This window comes from Ranitomeya imitator, chromosome 6, assembly GCF_032444005.1.
Source record: "Ranitomeya imitator isolate aRanImi1 chromosome 6, aRanImi1.pri, whole genome shotgun sequence".
Taxonomy (NCBI): Eukaryota; Metazoa; Chordata; class Amphibia; order Anura; family Dendrobatidae; genus Ranitomeya; species Ranitomeya imitator.
Genome location: NC_091287.1, coordinates 439,547,007 through 439,567,078, shown reverse-complemented (window position 1 = coordinate 439,567,078; position 20,072 = coordinate 439,547,007). Strand labels below are relative to the sequence as shown.

The following is a 20,072-nucleotide window of genomic DNA, read 5'->3' as shown; positions in this document are numbered from 1 at the left end:
AATTTATGTTTCCATTTACCACAGCAAGTCTTCGAGGTTCTGAAGCAGCAAAACAGTCTCACAGCATCACTCTAACTCCACCATTTTTTACTGTTGGTATGAGGTTCCTTTTCTGAAATGCGGTGTTACTTCTATGCCAGATGTAACGGGCCATACACCTTCCAAAAAGTTCAACTTTTGTCTCGTCAGTCCACAGAGTATTTTCCCAAAAGTCTTGGGGATCATCAAGTTGTTTTCTTGCAAAACTGAGACGAGCCTTTATGTTCTTATTGCCATGCAGGTTATTTTTGCCCTTCCTCTCTTCCTTATGGGGGAGTCATGTACACTGACTTTAACTGAGGTAAGTGAGGCCTGCAGTTCTTTGCATGTTGCTGTGGGGTCCTTTGTGAGCTCTTGGATGAGTTGTCGCTGCATTCTATGGGTAATTTTGGTCAGCCAGCCACTCTTGGGAAGATTCACCAATATTCCATGTTTTCGCCATTTGTGGAAAATGGCTCCCACTGTGATTCACTGGAGTCCCAATACTTTAGAAATGGCTTTATATCCTTTTCTAGACTGATAAATTCAATTACTTTGCTTCACGTTTGTTCCAAAATTTCTTTGGATCGCGGAACAATGTCTAGCTTTTGAGAATCTTTTGGTCTACTTCACTTTGTCAGGCAGGTCCTATTTTAGAGATTTCTTGATTGAGAACAGGTGTGGCTAGGGAATCACCAGAGATGTGATAACCAGATAATTTATATTTTAAGAGGGTGAGGCAATCACTTTTTCACACAGGGCCCTATAGGTTTGGATTTCTTTTTCCATTAATAATAACAACGATCTTCCTCCAGAAAAAGGGGTTTACCAGAAAAGAGGGAAAGTGGAGTTTTATAATAAACTGTGGGCGCTTTGGCTGGAATTGAGGTAGGGGAGGGATGAAGGAAGAACGTTCTGTGAAGTTTTTTCCTGTTGGAATGTTTGTTTATATGGGGACAGTAGGAGTAATCACATAATACTAAAGTATATGCCGGTATACGATATGCTAAGGGAAGAGCAGGAGCTGTCTAAATGGGGAGAAGGTGGGGGTTGGCAATGTTGGGATATATTGTGGGGGAAATCTTTTCAAAATCCCTGTATTGTTGTAAAATGTTTATTGTGACTTTAAGCTTAATAAAAATCTATTTGAGTTAGTCTAATATTTCAATTTGTATGGTGATCTGAAACATTTAAGTAACAAACATGCAAAAGAGTAGGAAATCAGGAAGAGGGCAAATACTTTTTCACACAACTTTAAGTGCCCACTGACCAACTTCTAGAAATTTCATGTGGGGGTGAGGTAACTTGGATCACTTAGGACTAGTGATGAGCGAGTGTGCTCGGAAAAGGTGTTATCTGAGCACGCTCGTGTTCTAATCGAGCATTTTCGGCATGTTCAAAAAAAAATGCTTGAGTTGCTGTGGCTGCATGTGCAATCCCTGCATGTGTTGTGGCTGTCGAACAGCCACAAGACATGCAGCTGTGGCGACTTGAGCATTTCGCCCCACGAGCACACCGAAAATACTTGATCAGGATATGAGAGTGATTGGATAACACGTTATCTAAACACGCTCGCTCATCACTACTTAGGAGCCAATTCCTACTAACTCCCCTTCCTTTAAGAGCTCTAGAACAGACATCTCTTGCATACAAGTTCACAGGGAAAACAGCTTCAGATCCCGCATCATCAACGGAGACATTAGACACACAATCACTTTACCTTTTATTGGCAATTAGCATGATCACCATGTTTGAATTTGAGTGTTGACGGGCGTCTTCAAGCCAGGTAGTCAGATGATTGAACGTGTCTCTCCTAGGTACAAATACAGAAAGTGTGAGAGGAGATACAGGACCAGCTGTGTGTGTCACCTACAGTGTGTAGTGGGCTATGGCAAGGCATCAGATGGAAAACAAACCCTACATTGAATGTATAGAACAATATGCAGGCAAAATTACTAGCAAACGCATTGCAAAACTTTTTGTATTTTTTATTTTAAAGGCAATCCACCAAATGTATAAAACTACTTTCAGAAAGTAAGTTTATAATTGGTAGACCAAATGAAAACCTCTACGCTTGGTGATATTTTTCTGTGTGGCTGGCCTTATATTGCAAGTGAGAAAAAGCGTTAGGATTGTAACGCCCACTGGGAGAGGGATGATCTGAATGGCGACTAGACTGGGAAATAATTCTCTGTGGGATTCCCAATTGTTACCTAGCAGACATGTAGGCATTACTAAAGTCTAGAAGAAAAGGAAGGACCACTACAGCTACATTAAATTCTAAATGTGATCTCAAAGCACCAAAATGGAAAATCCTACCTTGTAATGTCATAAACTAATAAAGCACCGGCAGCGCCTCTGTAGTATGACCTTGTGATGGAGCGAAAAGATTCCTGACCGGCCTGGAAAAAGCAAGAAATGGTCAAGTTATTAACATATTCACTTTTAGATCAGCTACAAATGATGGAACATAAAGTTTCCAGAGCGAGGGAGTATAAATGTATGCACCGCTCAAAACAGTCATCCCAAGCACTGCCACCTTCACAGCGGAAAAACTGGAGGAACAGGATCATATAGTTCAATGGACAGAATAGCACAAACTTTGCTGGTAATACATTGCGTCATCTTGTGGTTTATAGTCCTCCTCTATGTGCAGGTAATGTGTTTTGTGGCACATGAGCGCAGCTCTCCTGTGCAGGTACACACATTCATATACACAAATACACATATTTACAGACTGCTATAAGTTGTCACCACTAACCATCAGCTGTTTATGGGGGCTGCCCCCTCTACCGTATCATACATTTAGTGGTGGCAGCTCAGAGCCATTCCCGTAACTGAGCTGTAGAAAACTGCAGTACCAGGAACGTTCCTACGGTGTTTGATGCTGTGGATTTTGTGCAGCATTTCTGCACCTATTAGGTTACTTGCATTTTTTTTCTCAATATTTATCATTGTTCTGACGCTGTGGTTTTGAAGCTACTTTGTATTTTATTCTTCCTGGTATTTGGCTTTGACAAAGCTTTACTAATATATTCACTTGCGGATTGCATGCATTTTTGAATGCTTTTCTGCAGAGGATTTTCCGCACTTAATGCAATTCTATTGGGAGACTGGGCACATAAAATTGTGTGTACTCACAAGGGAAATGGTCATGTTACAGATACCAAACACGTGGTGAAGAGTGATGGAATACAGTGCTGCCCGCGGCACCCTCAAACAACAGACCACCGCAGGGGGCAAGAGTTGGACCTCCACCAATATTTATGGCCATCCAAATTGCACATAATATAATGCTAAAAAAAAAGCACAAAATAAATGAATGATTTCGGACAATGTTAACAGAGAAAAACAAAGTAAAGCTGGAAACAGAATCTGGTAACAACCCCTGTCCACATAGGCCGACACAAAGCGTACAGTGACAGAACAATTAAGGCCAGTTTCAGAATTGGGGTCGCGTCCGCAGCGTTTCGGATGCATACATCCGCATGCGTCTTCATTTCCTATCTTTAACATTGTAGACGCAGGTGCATGCGTTTGCCCGTGTTTGCTTACGCATGCGTATTTTCGTGGTGTGCGGCTGACGAACCATGTTAGAATTCTTTTGGCATCAAATTTCCGCCGCCATACGCATGCGGACGCTTGCAGGAATGCATAAAAAAAAAATGCATTACAGTCTATGGGAATGTCCAAGGACATGCGTTCGCTTGCGTTTGCACAAGCGTCTATATACAGAAATCCCATGTGTCAACGAAATTCTCCTTGAAAATATTTTTCATTAAAAAAGCATACGTATAAACAATGCGAACGCATGCAAAAACGCATGCAAACAAGCGCAAACTTTGCGTTTTTTATCCGTCATATGTAAGTTGATGCGGATAAAAAATGCAGCGTTATCATGCGTTTTGCGGTTGCGTACGAAATACTGAGGACTCAACCGCAAATGTGAACCTAGCTTAAGACAACAATTCTGCCCCCGTTCTTCACGCATTGTAGCAGCGCCTGCTTTGGGGCGAGGTGCTGCTGACAATGATGATTTTACGCCGTTATAAATAATCCTATCAGCAGATGTAGCCGCATTTTGCTCAATCATTGGCTGATAGGTGGTATGTGTACACGGGCCGATAATCAGGAATGATAACTTTAGGCCGGAGATATTTAGCCCTACGACCAACTTAGAAGGGCCAATAAATAGGGTAACAGTTTCGTGGAATGTGCGTTTCCTGGACAATGGCAAAAAGGCAATAGTCACTGTAAGCAAGCATAAAAATCATCGTCCTCAGCAGCACACTGTCCTGTGCGAGGGGATGTGCTGCCGAGGCACACAGAACACTCATCATGTGTAGCCTTGTATACAGCTGATCAGTGCTCATTTACAGCCTGGATCAAACAATCCAATATACCCATTGGTTCATTTAAATGGCCATTAAACCTTAAATTTGTAAGCCCTTAAATCCCTTCAGCACTGCAGGGTCACCAGGGTGGACATCACCTAGTCCATCCACATCCTGACATGGCACCTGAAAATAAATCTTTAGGATTGTGTTTTTACGTTGAATCGGTCACCAGCAAACGTGTTCCGCACCTTGCATATAAATGAAAGTTCTCCAAGCACCTTCAGCTATCATTCACGCTTACGTGTCAGGTGCTGACATTTTGCAGTCAGTCCCCCTCTAGTGTTTAAGGTGCCCGGAGGAGATGGCAATAGATGCCAGGGCTATAATGTTCTTTATGGAGCATTAGCAGGGAATGAAGGAGCAGGTAGCGGCTTATCTTCTGCTTTCTATTTTCTCCAGGAACAGGCTGCCCTTCCCTGGCAATCCCTGACATCCCAATTTACTGAATGGCTTCACAATACATGAATCATTATTAGAACACAGAAAGGACTCCTAGCAACTGAGCCCACAAGACAAATCTGAAAGGAAGCAAATAACCCAGAGCGGCGCATTTCAATTCAATAACCTGCTCCCTGGGGCAGCTGCTGACACCAGAATAAATAAAGCCCATTGTAAATAAATGATGAATGACATCTTTACGCCCACCATCTGCTGGTGGAAAGGTTGTTGGAAGGCCAAGGATGCAGATTTGCTCCCGTATATCGGAAGCAGCCGCCAGCCTCCCAGCAATCCCAAGACATAATGTTGTCACTTTTCCCCTTTTAATCAGTTTAGGAAAAAAAAATTAAATTGATGAAATTCAGTTTTGTTGATCACCTGCGAAAGTCACATAATAGATTTCAGCTAACACTAATAAGAAAAAAAAATTATTGAGCCTGGAAACTTCCTGGATGCGAAACATTATGTAACAAGTCACCTAATATAAGATGTTACTTTCCACTAGAATCATGATATATCACGCCTTAAAGGGAACCTGTCACCCCCAAAATGGAAGTTGAGCTAAGCCCACCAGCATCAGGGGCTTATCTATAGCATTCTGTAATGCTGTAGATAAGCCCCCCGATGTATCCTGAAAGATGAGGAAAAGAAGTTAGATTATACTCACCCAGGGGCGGTCCCGGTCCGATGGGCATCGCGGTCCGGGGCCTCCCATCTTCATAGGATGACTTCCTCTTCTTGTTGTCATGCTGCAGCTCTGGCGCAGGGGTACTGATTTCCCCTGTTGAGGGCAGAGGAAAGTACTGCAGTGCGCAGATGCCGGGCCTCTCTGACCTTTCCCGAGGCCTGCGCACTGAAGTACTTTGCTCTGCCCTCAACAGGGCAAATCAGTACCCCTGCGCCAGAGCTGCAGCATGACAACAAGAAGAGGACGTCATCCTATGAAGATGGGAGGGCCCGGACCGCGACGCCCATCGGACCGGGACCGCCCCTGGGTTAGTATAAGGCTACTTTCACACTAGCGTTTTCTGCAATCAGTCACAATGCGTCGTTTTGCAGAAAAAACGCATCCTGCAAAAGTGCTTGCAGGATGCGTTTTTTCCCCATAGACTTGCATTGACGTGCTTTTGCGGACCGTCGGGAGAAAAAAAACGCTACATGTAACTTTTTTTCTCCTGACGGAACGCTTTTTCCGACCGCGCATGCACGGCCGGACCTCCGCCCCCACCTCCCCGCACCTTACAATCCGCTGCACCCATTGTGCAATGCGCTAAACACTAGCGTCGGAATCTCTCCCCAACGCATTGCGACGGGGAGATTCCGACGCTAGTGTGAAAGAAGCCTAATCTAACCTCTTTTTCTCATCTTTCAGGATACATCGGGGGTTTATCTACAGCATTACAGAATGCTATAGATAAGCCCCTGATGCCGGTGGGCTTAGCTCAACTTCCATTTTGGGGGTGACAGGTTCCCTTTAAGTTACAAACCTAAAATCTCTTAAGTATCAGGGAATGTAGGATTTTTTCTTTTCCTTTTACAATTATTTTGTATACACTCTGATAGCGACACACATTTTTTTCCTATTTTTATTTTGAGGTGGTAGAGTTTTTGTATTTTACTTTCTGATCGTGATCATGAAGGCAGTCATCTTGTCTGAGCATTCTGACATCGGCTTTACAGCGGTCACATGGGCTGCAGAAACAATGGACTGGAGAGGGTCACTGATGCAGAGGTCAATGTGCGGGGGAGGGTGTTGTGGTGGTGACCATCACCTATTGTTAGTGTTGCATCTTTCTGCCTAAGCTTTACAAGGCTATATTAATGGGTGTGTGACAGAGCCCAAGTCTCTGCAACTGTCTCAGTCATGGGACTCATCTCAATCACACCCTAGGGCTGTAAAGTCTATAGACAGACACATACAAGAGGGGCAATTCATCAGGTAGCATATGCTTGAACACTGCTGCCTAAAAAGTGCACATTTCCAACAATGCTTGTTGTGAAAAATTTTGCATTCAGATAGACAACATCTGCAATGAGTTTGTATGTTCTCCCCGAGTTTGCCTGGGTTTCCACCGGGTTCTCTGGTTTTCTCCCATACTCCAAAGACATACTGATGGGGAATTTAGATTGTGAGCCCCAATGGGGAATTTGTTCCATCATTTATGGACATCTATACCAAACCACTTGGAGGTAACTACAGGGTTTTGATGCAGCAGTGTATTATATATACCGTATATATTATTACACTAGATGGTGGCCCGATTCTAACGCATCGGGTATTCTACAGTCATGGCCAAAAGTTTTGAGAATGAGACAAATATTAATTTTTCCAAAGTCTACTGCTTCATTTTTTCTAATGGCAATTTGCATATACTCTTGAATGTCAGAGTGATCAGCTTAACAGCAATTACTGTACTTGCAAAGTCAATATTTGCCCAGAAAATGAACTTTAACCCCCAAAACACATTTCAACATCATTGCAGTCCTGCCTTAAAAGGAGCAGCTAACATTGTTTTAGTGATTGATCCATTAACACATGTGTGGGTGTTGATGAGGACAGGGCTGGCGATCAATCAGTCATGATTAAGTAAGAATGACATCACTGGACACTTTAAAAGGAGGCTGGTGCTTGGTATCATTGTTTCTCTTCAGTTAACCATGGTTATCTCTAAATAAACACATGCAGCCATCATTGCACTGCACAAAAATGGCCTAACAGGGAAGAGTATTGCAGCTACAAAGATTGCACCTTAGGGTACCGTCACACAGTGAAATTTTGATCGCTACGACGGCACGATTCGTGACGTTCGAGCGATATATCTGTGACGTTCGAGCGATATCGCAATGTCTGACACGCTCCTGCGATCAGGGACCCTGCTGAGAATCGTACGTCGTAGCAGATCGTTTGAAACTTTCTTTCGTCGTCTAGTGTCCCGCTGTGGCGGCATGATTGCATGGTGTAACATATATCGTATACGATGTGCGCATAGTAACCAACGACTTCTACATCGCACATACGTCATGAAATTATCGCTCCAGCGTCGTAGATTGCAAAGTGTGACAGCAGTCTACGACGCTGGAGCGATATTGTTACGACGCTGGAGCGTCACGGATCGTACCGTCGTAGCGATGAAAATTGCACTGTGTGACGGTACCCTTAGTCAACAATCTATCGCATCATCAAGAACTTCAAGGAGAGAGCTTCCATTGTTGTCAAAAAGGCTCCAGGGCGCCCAAGAAAGACCAGCAAGCGCCAGGACCGTATCTTAAAACTGTTTCAGCTGCGGGATCGGACTACCAGCAGAGCCGAGCTTGCTCAGGAAAGGCAGCAGGCTGGTGTGAGTGCTTCTGCACGCACTGTGAGGCAGAGACTTTTTGAGCAAGGCCTGGTTTCAAGGAGGGCAGCAAAGAAGCCACTTCTCTCCAGAAAAAACATCAGGGACCGACTGATATTCTGCAAAAGGTACAGGGAGAGGACTGCTGAGGACTGGGGCAAAGTCATTTTCTCTGATGAATCCCCTTTTCGATTGATTGGGACATCTGGAAAACAGCTTATTCGGAGAAGAAGAGGTGAGCGATACCACCAGTCTTGTCTCATGCCAACTGTAAAGCATCCTGAAACCATTCATGTGTGGGGTTGCTTCTCAGCCAAGGGAATCGGCTCACTCACAGTCTTGCCTAAAAACACAGCCATGAATAAAGAATGGTACCAGAATGTCCTCCAAGAGCAACTTCTCCCTACTGTCCAAGAGCAGTTTGGCACCCAACAATGCCTTTTCCAGCATGATGGAGCACCTTGCCATAAAGCAAAGGTGATAACTAAATGGCTCAGGGAACAAAACATAGAGATTTTGGGTCCATGGCCTGGAAACTCCCCAGATCTTAATCCCATTGAGAACTTGTGGTCAATCATCAAGAGACGGGTGGACAAACAAAAACCAACAAATTCTGGCAAAATGCAAGCATTGATTATGCAAGAATGGACTGCTATCAGTCAGGATTTGGTCCAGAAGTTGATTGAGAGCATGCCAGGGAGAATTGCAGAGGTCCTGAAGAAGAAGGGTCAACACTGCAAATATTGACTTGTTGCATTAACTCATTCTAACTGTCAATATAACCTATTGGTACTCATAATATGATTGCAATTATATTTCTGTATGTGATATAAACATCAGACAAACACTAATAAAAACCAGAGGCCAGCAGATCATGTGAAAATATAATTTTGGTGTCATTCTCAAAACTTCTGGCCATGACTGTAGAACAGAGGTGTCAAACTGCATTCCTCGAGGGCCGCAAACAGGTCATGTTTTCAGGATTTCCTTGTATTGCACAGGTGATAATTTAATCACCTGCACAGAATGATTCCAGCACCTTGGGCAATACAAGGAAATCCTCAAAACATGACCTGTTTGCGGCCCTCGAGTAATGCAGTTTGACACCTCTGTTCTAGAATATGCATGTCCACGTAGTATATTGCCCAACCACGTAGTATATTGCCCAGCCACGTAGAATATTGCCCAGCCACGTGGTATATTGCCCAGCCACGTATTGTATTGCCCAGCCACGTGGTATATTGCCCAGTCACGTAGTATATTGCCCAGCCACGTGGTATATTGCCCAGCCACGTAGTGTATTGCCCAGCCACGTAGCATATTGCCCAGCCACGTAGTATATTGCCCAGCCACGTAGCATATTGCCCAGCCACGTAACATATTGCCCAGCCACGTAGCATATTGCCCAGCCACGTAGTGTATTGCCCAGCCACGTAGTATATTGCCCAGCCACGTAGTATTTTGCCCAACCACGTAGTATTTTGCCCAACCACGTAGTATTTTGCCCAGCCACGTAGTATATTGCCCAGCCACATAGTATATTGCCCAGCCACATAGTATATTGCCCAGCCACATAGTATATTGCCCAGTTACATAGTATTACGTGGCTCCTAGAACTTCCTTTTTTGCATTACTACCTCCTATACAGGACTATGGTCCAATTTGCAAAATGTTGGAACTGCCCTAAAAGTGACTTCTCCTCCAGGGACCAAGTGAGGGACCACACACTATGCATCCCTGCACACCGCCCTGTGAGCTCCCCGTGCAGACTACACGCGGTACCGTATGCGATTATACCAAGCCTCCCTCCTGCTCATCACTAACCACAGGCAGTCAGTGAGCGCACAGAGGCCCTCGGCGCAGCACTCACCCCCGGGGCCGGATAGTAGCCTCCTCCTGGAAATGCCATAGCTGCAGGCTGGAGAGAGAGATGAGGACTGGGTGCACTGCAGCTTCCGGTCCCAGGGTTGGTATGAGCGCAGGACCTGTGATGACGTCGCGGTCACATAATAATAATAATCTTGATTTTTATATAGCGCTAACATATTCCGCAGCGCTTTACAGTTTGCACACATTATCATTACTGTCCCCGATGGGGCTCACAATCTAAATTCCCTATCAGTATGTCCATGACGTCATGGAAGGTCCTTCTCGCATACCATCCTTAGCACCGGAACCTGCCGCTTGCACTGCCGAGGACAGGACGACACGTCGGAGAGTGAGAATAACTTTTTGTTTTTTAAATTATTATTATTATTTGTAACATTAGATCTTTTAACTATTGATGCTGCATATGCATCATCAATAGTAAAGAGTTGGTCACACAGGGTTAATAGCTGCGTAACTGGAGAGCGTTACACTGCGCTCCAGTAACGCTGGCATTAACCCTGTGTGAGGGCTGACTGGATGACTGGAGGGGAGTATCGAGCGGGCACTGACTGCGAGGAGGAAAGAGCGGCCATATTGCCGCCGGACTGTGGCCGTAGCTGATTGGTCGTGGCAATAGTCGTGGGCGTTTTGCCACGACTAATCAGCGACTTGGATTCCATGACAGACAGAGGTCGCGACCAATGAATATCCGTGACAGAAAGACTGAAGGACAGACAGAAAGACGGAAGTGACCCTTAGACAATTATATAGTAGATAAGACTTTTATTTGACTGCAATAAATATCCATATACTAGCTGAAGAGCCCGGCATTGCCTTGGCATAGTAAATATCTGTGGTTAGTTATAGCACCTCACTTCTCTTATTTTCTCCTCACTCCTCTCATTCCCCCCTAACACTTGTTATTTCGACCTCACATCTGTCATTTTCCGATCACTCCACTATTTTCCCTCACTCCTCTCATTTTGTCATCTCCCCTGTATATAGTATATACCTGTGTGTCATCTCCCCTGTATATAGTATGTACCTGTGTCATCTCCTCCTGTATATAGTATATACCTGTGTGTCATCTCCTCCTGTATATAGTATATACCTGTGTGTCATCTCCTCCTGTATATAGTATATACCTGTGTGTCATCTCCTCTGTATATAGTATATACCTGTGTGTCATCTCCCCTGTATATAGTATGTACCTGTGTCATCTCCTCCTGTATATAGTATATACCTGGGTGTCATCTCCTCCTGTATATAGTATATACCTGTGTGTCATCTCCTCCTGTATATAGTATATACCTGTGTGTCATTTCCCCTGTATATAGTGTATACGGTGTGTCATCTCCTCCTGTATATACCTGTGTGTCAACTCCCCTGTATATAGTATATATGTGTGTCATCTCCCCTGTACATAGTATATACCAGTGTCATCTCCTCATGTATATAGTATATACCTGTGTCATCTCCTCCTGTATATAGTATATACCTGTATGTCATCTCCACCTGTATATAGTATATACCTGTGTGTCATCCCCCCTGTATATAGTATATACCTGTGTGTCATCTCCCCTGTATATAGTATATACCTGTGTGTCATCTCCCCTGTATAAAGTATGTACCTGTATGTCATCTCCCCTGTATATAGTATATACCAGTGTTATCTCCTGTATATAGTATATACCTGTGTGTCATCTCCTCTGTATATAGTATATATGTGTGTGTCATCTCCTCCTGTATATAGTATATACCTGTGTGTCATCTCCCCTGTATATAGAATGTACCTGTGTGTCATCTCCTCCTGTATTAGACCTCGTTCAAACGTTATTTGGTCAGTATTTTTAAGCTAAATTGGCAGCCTGATAAATCCCCAGCCAACAGGAAGCCCTCCTCCCCGGCAGTATATATTAGCTCACACATACACATAATAGACAGGTCATGTGACTGACAGCTGCCGTATTTCCACTATGGTACATTTGTTGCTCTTGTAGTTTGTCTGCTTATTAATCAGATTTTTATTTCTGAAGGATAATACCAGACTTGTGTGTGTTTTAGGGTGAGTTTCATGTGTCAAGTTGTGTGTGTTGAGTTGCATGTGGCGACATACATGTAGCGACTTTTGTGAGATGAGTTTTGTGTGGCGACATGCGTGTAGCAACTTTTTGTGTGTCGAGCTGCATGTGACAGGTTAGTGTAGCAAGTTGTGTGCAGCAAGTTTTGCGCGTGGCGAGTTTTGCGCATGGCGAGTTTTATGTGTGGTGCGTTTTAAGCATGTGCAAGTTTTGTGTGAGGCAACTTTTGCATATGTGGCAACTTTTGTGCATGTGGCAATTTTTCCGCGTGTGCAAGTTTTGCGTGTGGCGAGTTTTCCATGAGGTGAGTTTTGCACGTGTGGTGAGTTTTGCACGTGTGGTGAGTTTTGCGTGAGCCTAGTTATGCATGTGCCGAGTTTTGAGTGGTGACTTTTTTAGCTGCAGTCACCCATTTGAGTTTCTCCGAGGAAAGTGTGAGCAAAGAAGCCCATCATATGCCGCTGATCAGCTACAGAACTCATGTTACAATGTCTGGGATCATTTTTTCAAATGGTATTTAATCAATTTAGGAAGTTAAAAGACGTAAAATTTTAGAAGTGTTTTTCAAAATTTCCAATGGAATTCCCAGAAACCTATTTTCTTTGTTAGCGCCCTATTCAATGAAATGACTGAGGGGCTGTACATTGGAAAACATCCCATCTTAAAAATGGTATCCCCCAAATTACGGTAATCGAAAAACCATTCAGGAACCTTTGCTAACCCTTCAGGCGCTTCACAGGAATTAACAGAAAGTGGAATGAAAAATATTTATTTCTCCCACTGAACTAGTGACTTAGCCCTATTTTTTTTCTTTTTGACAACGGTATAAATTTTGGTGCTTATTTACAGCTGAATGGGGCAATAACCCACATGTTATTGCCCTACTTTGGCCACAACTACTTTGGCCACATGGCAGGGAGAGATATTAGAATTTAGGAGGGCAAATTTGGAGGGAATACAGTGAGGATGTCAAGTTATATTCACAGAGCCCCCAAGTTGCCCAAACAGCAAAAATCCCAGTAGTGACCCCATTTTTAAACTAAGAAAGTTATCTAGGTGTGTAGTGAGTATTTTGACCCCACAACTATTTCACAAAATTACACAACATTGAGCTGTGAATACAAACTAAATTACATTTTCTTCATTAATATTAAATTTTAACCTGACCATATAATTTGCAACATAATTTCTACCAAATATAGCAATAACCCATAGGTGGTCGCAGATTATGCTGGAATAGTTTATGGACACCATTTGAAGTGCCCCCAAGATGCAAGAACAGCAGAAAATCCCTCAAAAGTGATGCCATTTCCTCAGTGAATTCATCTAGGGCTGCCGTGAATATTTTGACCCCACAGGTGTATTCCAGAAATTGATGTGCAGTGAATGTCGCAAAGTGAAAATTCCAATTGTTTCACAAATGTTCAAATTCAATCTCCCGTATTTTGCAGATTATAAAATGCACCGGATTATAAGACACACCCCAAATTTTGAGAAAAATAGGGAAAAACAACAACTTTTTTTAATAAAATGGTGGTGCTTTTTACAAGTCAGGCATCTTATTGCTTACCGGGGGTGGTGGCTGCGGTGAAGCGGGGTCCCAGGGTTGCTGCTAGTGTTTGGAGGTGCAGGCCGCAGTGGAGCAGGGTCCCAGGGTCGCTGCTGGAGGAGGCAAGTGTGGCTCTGCAGGTGTTCGGTGGTGCGGGGGCTCCACCAACATTTTGTGAAAGCCCAGAGCCCCCGCATTATTTACCATGTGGTGGACTCCGGGTAAATGACTGCCGGGGCGGCGCATGCGCAGATGAAGATCTTGGAGCGGAGATCTCCCGAGATCTTAGTGCCGAGATCTCCATCGGCGCCGCATCAGTGGCCATTTTCCTGGAGGCATCATGTAGAGGCAGGCGCAGATGGAGATATCGGCTTTCCTCCGTCTGCGCCTGCGCCAAGTGAGAAGCCGGACCCCAATAGAATGGCGGCTGCCATATGCCGCCGCAGGGCTACCGCTCGCTGTCGTACCACCACCGCAGGACCACCACCGCACACCGCAGGACCACCGCAACATCCCTAGCTCTGGGCCCCCAGCATTGACCCCTCGGTAACAACCGTGTTCGGTAGACGCACCCCCTAATTTTGGGGATCATAAAATTATGTCTTATAATCTGAAAAATACAGTAGGTAATTAATATACAGCGCCCAGCATGTGCCACTGCGGACAGCTCTGCTTTCCTCTTTTTTTTAAATGCCCTGCAGATGGCCATAATGTTTTAACTGAACATATAACACAGATAAGGGGTGAACGATGCTCACGAGGCCCAATTTAGCAATAGACATAGTACAGGCAGACAACTGTAAAAGTTCTGCGGTTACAAAAAAAAAAAAATCCGAGAAGTGATCCCATTTGGGAAATTACACACCTCAAGGACATTTATGAAGGGGCATATTGGCCATTTTGAAAACAAAGCTGTGGTGCTAAGTGAAAAAAGCACATTTTTCCGTAGAAATGCCAATTTGCAGCCCAATATATGTTGTTCTCAGTTTTTGCATTGGAGACACAAGCTCCTTTACTTTCTAAGTGAGCTCTCTCAGGCACTGCAATGCCATATAAATAGCCCAGTTTGGGCAAGCTACTTGGCTCAGAACACGAGGACCACCATTTGGTTTTTACAGATGAGAGATGAGCACACTTCGGAAACTACATCCCATCACAGTATCCAGACTATAGCAAGGGGTAGTAGTTTTACTGTTACTTTGATTTCCAATGAGAGCGTCTGGAGGGGTTGTTCACATTTAACATTACGATCCCTGCACCTTTCTAGTGAGTATGTAAGAAAACGGACAAAAAAGGTAAGTTAAAGACAGAGACTGTACTGGTCAGCCGTGGTGCAACTATGCTGTTCTGAAATGTGTATATCACAGGTATAGAATAGATTAGTGTGGAGTGCTGCGCTGTTCTACACTTAACGAATACCTCACACCACGTCCTGTTGGTACAGTCTTACTTTTTAATGCGCTTTTTGTCAATTTCAAAAGAATCTCTCAGCAGATGCAGAGATCGCATAATATTTTTGGGAGTAGTGCGGAATGGTAAAATACAGCAATTATACCATTGTTTCCAGGTTTGATTTTACGGCCCTCTGTGTTCAATATAAATGACAAACTGACTTTATTCTGAGGTCACTAGGACTACGGTGATACCAAATGAATATTTTTTTTATGGGCTGGACATTGATCTGTATGAGAATCTGCCTCCAGAGGATATTTTACATTAAGGGGAGTTACCAGTGTAATGTGTCATGGCCGCTCTCTGCTCTCCTGATCTCACGGCAAAGCTGTGTGTGATTATACCGGACACAGGTTCCTCTCAGTTTCCATCTCACAGGCAGACAGGGCTGCAATATTGTTACAATACAGCGGAGCTGTGAGACCTGCAAAAAGTGTTTGCAAGATGACAAAATTCATTTCTCCTTTTCTGCGTTAGTGACATGTCTCACACTGGTAACTCCCCCGTCACGTAAGATAACGGAGGCAGATTCTCACGGAGATCTATGTCCGGCCCAGAGCATATAAGAAAAGCATAGTTTTTTTTGGAATAAGACATTGGATTATAGATATAAAAGGTATCCTTTTATCCAGATTCCTGTGATCTATATGACATAGTCGGCTTAGCAGAGTTGATCCTCCTGACAATAATTATAATTATTTTACAAGTCTCATGGTGCGGGATAAATAAAGTCAAATTGATAGTTCACTTTATTATAGATGCAGTAATAGCAATAATGTCTTTTTTGGGGTGGGAGGGACAGTGGAGTTTGTCAAACAAAATTCTTATCACTGGAGTAATAAACTGTAATTCCATTTATTGCAGGGTATAACAACTCTCAGTTGGCAGACCTAAAAGGTCAATGATTGACCTTTGGCTGCCGTCACAACCAACAGCGTTGTAGTAGTACCAAGGTAATTATTGCGTCTCAGTAGTAACACAGAAGGGATACAAAAGGAAACCCCCTTTTTTAATCAAATCTAGATGCCAGTGTCACTACTGAGAACAGTGACAATCAGTGCAAGAGCTGATTAGAGGCCATCACAGCAGAGTGTCACCTGTAAAGCACAGCTGACACCTGTCTCTCCTTTGATTGGTCACTAATAGTACGCCAGAGGAAAGACAGTGCCTGGAATATGGGAGTACTCCGATCAGGCCCCGGTGTGGTCTCCAGGACATGAGCAGCTTGATTCGGGTTAGGCTGGTTTCACATTTGCGTTTTTTGCCGCTGCGTTTTTGCGCAAAAAAACGCATGCGTTTTTCCCCCTATACTTAACATTAAAAATGCATGTGTTTTGCCGCGTTTTGACAACGCATGCGTCGTTTCTATGCATGCATTTGGTTGCAGAAATGCAACATGTAGTAATTTCTAGCGGCTTATTTTGCGGCAAAAAAACGTATTTCTGATGATGTAAACGCATGCGTTTTTAAGCACATGCGTTTGCATGCATTTTTAAATGCATGCGTTTTAATAGAAAAACACAAGAATACACACTGATAAGCCAACCCCCAACCCTAACCCTAAGGGATCCTAACCCTAAGGGTTAGGATCCCTAGGGTTTGGGTTACGGTTAGGATCCCTTAGGGTTAGGGTCCCTTAGGGTTAGGATCCCTTAGGGTTAGGGTTTGGGTTAGGATCCCTTAGGGTTAGGATCCCTTAGGGTTAGGGTTTGGATCCCTTAGGGATAGGATCCCTTAGGGTTTGGGTTAGGATCCCTTAGGGTTTGGGTTAGGATCCCTAGGGTTACTAGGGATCCTAACCCTATCCTAGCTATTTCTGTTTATAGTGGGTTCTCTTGTTGATTTTGATGATTGGCAGCTGTCACACACTTCTCATCATGCGTTTCAAAAACGCAAACGCAGGAAAAAACGCATGTAAACATGTCAAAACGCCGCGTTTGTATTAAAACATGCAAAAATGCATGCGTCTAAAAAACGCAGCGTTTAAACGCGTTTTTTCACCAAATGCGTTTGCGTTTAAAACGCTGCGTTTTTAAACGCAAATGTGAAACCAGCCTTACAGCTGATTGGATCTAATTTTCAAGATCCAGAGGAGGTTGCAATTACTTATGACACATTTCATGCAGGCTTATAGAAAAATTGCGTCTTCATCACTATTGCTTTGTCAGTAGTCTATTACATCATCTATTTAGGCTATTGAGCCTTCAGTATTCATCATCTTAGGCTGGCCAATCAAAATCGTCAACTCCGCTCCAATGCCGTAATCCTAACTACAGTTGCATCACCGACTTTCATAAATGCTCTCTGTGTAAGGTACACGGTTTGTGGATTTTTAGCATACTGACATGTTTCTACATGTTTTATTCAGATATGCCTTGTTCTTTCATTAACAAAGCAAATAGCTTTTGCTACCTACGCAGAGAAGTCACTTTTGCGCCACAAAGGTCGAAACTTGACTCCATGATAAGGAAAGCCTACAACGGTATTTTGGCTGCAGAATAGGAGATCAGAACAAGAATTGGGCTTCACACACACACACACACACACACACACACACACACACACACACACACACACACACTGCAATAGATCTTACCCAGTGGTTGCATCTTGCATGGTAAGAGGCAATCTATACCTTTTCCAGTCCCAATGATCTGGAGAGAGCCAAACGATTGAACTATCAATAGCTATTTCTGCATATTGCCCACCATTAGAAAAGAAGTTTCAGGTGTTGAGGTGCCTGAACTATGACCAACATTTGTGGCCCATCTGTACTTGGTCTCCAGGGTGGATACACTGAGTACCGCTGCTTTCTGTGTGAGTGGCATAGTTGTGCAACAGAATATCACTACAATAAAAGACTCAGACATTAACTTCAGCCAGAAAGTAAAAATGTCCTGTATCCAGCACTTGTGAACTCACATAAGATTTTGTTACCACCACTGCATATCATTTTGGGCCTAATGAAGAACTTTGTAAAAGCAATGGATAAAAATGCAAAAGCATTCAAGTCTCTTATTGACACATTTCCAAGGTTGGGTGAGGAAAAGAAAGAAAGGAGTCTTTAGTGGATCTCAGATTTAGAAGCTTCTCTGTTTGTTGCAAGGCATGGAAGAGGCTGATGGGTAGCAGTCACATTAGTGGTAACTAATTTTGGGAGAAACAAGAGCAGATAACTATGATGAGTTGGTGGAAAATCTCCCCAAAACATAAGGATCTTGGCTATAACACATCCTTAAAGACCCATTTATTACATTTGCATCTAGACTTTTTCCCACCAAACTGCGATCAAGCCTGGTGAGAGATTTCATCAAGTTATTGCGGCTATGGAGAAAAGATATCAAGGAAAATGGAATTCATCAATGTTTGCAGATTACTATTGGACAATTGTAAGAGATGATGCGATGCAGGACTACAATAGACAAGCAAAAAAAAAAAAAAAAAGTCACTGAATGAGGACCAAATTTTGTAGTGCAATTTCTGTAACTTTATAGTTTGCAATAGTTTTAGACATGTTTTAGTTAATGGAATTGTTAAGTTTCCTCTCAATAAACATCAGAAAGTTGGCATAACAAAGATGCAGAATATTTTATTTGGCAAAAATGTTTCAAAGTACTGAAGCTTTCTTGCATTAATTATACGTAGCAGTAAATGATATAATAGAAACAAGAGCCAACTAAAAATTTTCAATTGAGGAGGTCAAAATCTACTATATAAAGCTGAATGTGTGTATGTGTGTGTGTGTGTGTGTGTGTGTGTGTGTGCGTGTGTGTGTATGTGTGTATGTCCGGGATTGGCATCTGCACCGTCGCAGCTACAGCCACAAAATTTTGCACAGTCACACGTCTGGACCCCGAGAGCGTCATAGGCTATATTGTGAGGCGAAATTTTAACCCCGCGCGTTCCAATTCACCAAACAATTTTGCCCCTATCTACATAATGGGGAAAAAAGTGAAAGGAAAAGTGTGGGAGGCGTCGCAGCTACAGAAACAAAATTTTGCACAGTCACACGTCTGGACCCCAAGAGCGTCATAGGCTACGTTGTGAGGTGAAATTTTAACCCCGCGCTTTCCAATTTACCAAACAATTTTGCCCCTATCTACATAATGGGGAAAAAGTGAAATGAAAAGTGTTGGAGGCAAATTGACAGCTGCCAGATGTGAACAAGGGGGACTTAAAGAGTGAGAGCGATGGCGCCAAAGAGTATATACCGTACAGTTGCTAAGGTGGGACCCCGACATGGGATACTCACCACACACGGGGATATGAACACACACACAAAATGCGCCACACACTACCACGTGCTTGAACACATATACCACCCTCAGCACACATTTCACCACACATACACCAACCTCGCCACATAAAAGTCGAAACACAAAAGTCGCTGCTCAAAACTCACCATGCGCAAAACTCGCCACATGCAAAAAATAGGCTCACGCAAAACTCGCCACAAGTGCAAAACTCACCTCATGGGAAACTCGCCACACGCAAAACTTGCACATGCGGAAAAATTGCCACATGCACAAAATTTGCAACACATGCAAAAGTTGCCTCACACAAAACTTACACATACTCAAAAGGCACCAGACATAAAACTCACCATGCGCAAAACTCGCCATGCGCAAAACTTGCTGCACACAACTTGCTACACTAACCTGTCACATGCAACTCGACACACAATAAGTTGCTACACGCATGTTGCCACACAAAACTCATCTCACAAAAGTCGCTACATGCATGTCACCACACACAACTCAACACACTCAACTTGACAAACGAAACTCGCCCTAAAACACACACAAGTCTGGTATTAGCCTTCAAAAATAAAAATCTGATTAATAAGCAGACAAACTACAAGAGCAACAAATGTACCATATAGGAAATACGGCAGCTGTCAGTCACATGACCTATCTATTATGTGTATGTGTGA

The 20,072-nt window shown here is 43.4% G+C and overlaps 1 protein-coding gene across 1 annotated transcript in view; it reads right to left on the bottom strand.

The window, feature by feature from the left end:
- RAB2A (RAB2A, member RAS oncogene family) overlaps nt 1–20,072 on the bottom strand; it is a 162,748-nt gene that overhangs the window by 75,799 nt on the left and 66,877 nt on the right. The window contains exons 4-5 of the mRNA XM_069731387.1: nt 2,338–2,420; nt 1,739–1,831 (exon numbers count right to left, since the gene is read on the bottom strand). Of these exons, the coding sequence (XP_069587488.1) occupies nt 1,739–1,831; nt 2,338–2,420 (176 nt within the window). The remainder of the gene's footprint in view (nt 1–1,738; nt 1,832–2,337; nt 2,421–20,072) is intronic.